We start from the raw sequence: 3,072 nt of genomic DNA, 5'->3' as shown, positions 1-3,072 counted from the left end.
CACCACCACCACCACCACCACCACCACTGCCGCTGCTCCTATTACTATTACCACCACCATCATCACTACTACTCCAACCTGCACCATCATTAATGCCAAAATCACCACCAACGTCGCCACCACCACCACCATAATTACTATCACTGCCATTACCACCAGTGACATGACAATCACCACCTCCACCACCACCACCATCACTATCACTATCACCATCACCATCATCATCCCCACCACCTCTCACTGCCACCTGTAATATTATCGCTACCACCACCACCACCACCACTTTGGACTCGATCTTACCATTGAACCACTATGGTCATCATATTCCAGGCAACAAATCACCAACGCCCTGACATTTTATCATGAGGCTTTGGCTATCTACAACCAGATAAACCCAAACTACACCGGAAAGATGAATGTCATTCATGCAATTGCTCACTGCTATCTGTTGAAAGAGGAATTCGATAATGCCAAGAGCAGTTTTAAGGACATGCTGGAAGGTTACAGTGAACATTTGTTGAGCGGTTCATTAGAAGCTGAATGTTTCTCAATGACTTTAGAACACCTGGTTTATCTCAGTTTGGAAAGCCCTCAGGTATGGTTAATTATAACATATGCTGTCGTTGATTGATAGATTGACTGATTGTGGACAGATTGACGGTGGATTGATTGATGGATTGATTGAGTGATGGATTGATGATGAATTCATTGGTTGATCGATTATTGGATTGAGGGTGATTGTGGTTGATTGATGATTGATTGATTCATGATTGACGATTGATGATTGGTTGATTGATTGATGATTGATGATTGGTTGATTGATTGACGATTGATGATTGGTTGATTGATTGACGATTGGTTGATTCATGATTGATGATTGGTTGATTGATGATTGATGATCGGTTGATTGATGATTGGTTGATTGGTGATTGATTGATGATTGGTAGATTGATGATTGATTGGTTGATTAAATGATTGATGATTGGTTGATTGATGATTGGTTGATTGATGATTGATGATTGATTGATTTATGATTGGTTGATTGATGATTGATAATTTGGCTATACTTCTAAAATACAAAAATATTGGATCATCCCATAGATAATGCAGGTTTTTATACCTCTATTTTTCAAAATTAAGATAAACAAAGTCTTTTTTAATCTAAAATATACTCTCCTTCATTTTCTACAATGCTTTTCCATTTATCTGGTAGACTTGCAAGGGCCTTTCTCCAAAATTCATTTGTCCACGACGAAAAATACTCTTCCAGTACTGTTCTGACCTTGTCTACATCATTCATATTTTTCCTGTCCAAATTATTTTCAAGAGTGTGGAATAAATGATGATCAGATGGGGCAATGTCCGGCGAATACGGTGGGTGGGGCATCGTTTCCCATTCAAAATGCTCCAGCCTTTGGAATGTCATCTTTGTTATATGTAGCCGAGCATTATCCTAATTTAAGTACAACATTCGTCTTGAAACCAAAGATGGCCGTTTTTCTTCTAGTACTGACTTAAGTTGAATGGTTGAATTACCAAACCCAAGCTTCTCTGCTAGTTCCTCAACAGTTACGATGGGATTTTGTTCCTCTGGGTTTGCAGGTTGTCCTCGTCGAGCTCTACAGATCTTCCAAGATGAAGCCCATCTTCTAGGTTGTAGTTTCCAGCTCGGAATTTCTGGTGTCAACATTGACACTGGCTTATGCTTATTGTCTGATCCCCATATACTGCATTAATATTCCTTGCACTTTCAATTGCGTTATTACCTTTATTGAACTCATAAAGCAAAATATGCCAAATATGCTCCTTTGTCACTTCCATTATAGCTTTGGAAAAATAACTATTAAAATCGAACCGTACTCTTCAAAACTTGCACTAAGAATAAGGACAAGGTAAAATTACTACCTGCTTTTATAGCAAGTTGATGCGGGTAGTTTATCCCATTCCCCTCCGACTTTTAGTTCAAGCAATTGAAAAAACCACATTTATGAGATGACCCAATATTTCAACAATTTTTTAAATACAATATCCAGCATGGCCACAGCCTTAGGGTTGAAATGAATAAAAGAATAAAAATAATAAAAGAATGGGATTTTTTAAACATTGAAGATCTATTTGAGTAAGATAGGAATCAAAGTGGTCCAGAGGGCGAAAAATGGTTGAGAGGTACAGGATTAATGGAACGATGGATTGATATGTCTTCTTCATTCTTCAAGTAGCTGCTACCATGATGAATATTATTGATATGTCAGGTAGAGAAGAGCAAGTTGGCAGAATCGTTACCGTACCAGGCAAAATACTTAGCAGATTTTCGTCTGTCTTTACACTCTGAGTTCAAATTCCGCCGAGGTCGATTTTGCCTTTCATCCTTCGGGGGTCGATATGAATTAAGTACCAGTTGAGTACTGGGGTTGATGTAATCAGCTTTCCACCCGATTCTTTGAATTTGCTGGCCTTGTGCCAAAATCTGAAATCAATATTATTCTCTGTGTTAAGTTGTCAAACAGATAGAATGGTTAGCATACTGGGCAAAATGCTTAGTGGCATTTCGTCCGACTTCACGTTTCAAGTTCAAATTCTGCTGAGGTCAGTTTACAAAGAATAAGTCCTGGAGTCGATTTGCTCGACTAAAGGCGGTGCTCCAACATGGCTGCAGTCAAATGACTGAAACGAATAAAAGAATATATATATATATATGTTGCATATATATACACACACATATATAAGTTGTTGCATTTATATATATATATATATATATATATATAAAGTTATTAATATTTCTAAGTCTCTCTAAAGGAGACTACGGCAGCGGTACTGGAAATTAATAGTTATCGCCAAGCCAACATGGCAGTCCCAAAATTAGGACGAAAGCTGCCGTGAATTAGCTCCAAGAAGCCATCGCTTCTAGCTAGCTATGTGACACACGAAACCTGTGTCCTTTATAACCTTCGAACAGGGGATGTCAGCAGTTTCCCCTTGCTGGTTTGGCATCTGCAGACTAATTCACGGCAGCTTTCGTCCTAATTTTGGGACTGCCATGTTGGCTTGGCGATAACTATATATATATATACA

General features: G+C 38.5%; 1 protein-coding gene across 1 annotated transcript in view; it reads left to right on the top strand.

Moving 5' to 3' along the window:
• LOC106871103 (uncharacterized) overlaps nt 1-3,072 on the top strand; it is an 8,476-nt gene that overhangs the window by 4,174 nt on the left and 1,230 nt on the right. Inside the window, exon 4 of the mRNA XM_014917409.1 lies at nt 331-595. Coding sequence (XP_014772895.1) covers nt 331-595 — 265 coding nt within the window. The remainder of the gene's footprint in view (nt 1-330; nt 596-3,072) is intronic.

The sequence above is a fragment of the Octopus bimaculoides genome, chromosome 23 (assembly GCF_001194135.2).
Source record: "Octopus bimaculoides isolate UCB-OBI-ISO-001 chromosome 23, ASM119413v2, whole genome shotgun sequence".
In the NCBI taxonomy this organism is placed as follows: Eukaryota; Metazoa; Mollusca; class Cephalopoda; order Octopoda; family Octopodidae; genus Octopus; species Octopus bimaculoides.
Note: the sequence above shows the minus strand (reverse complement) of the source record. Positions and strands in the feature narration are given on the sequence as shown.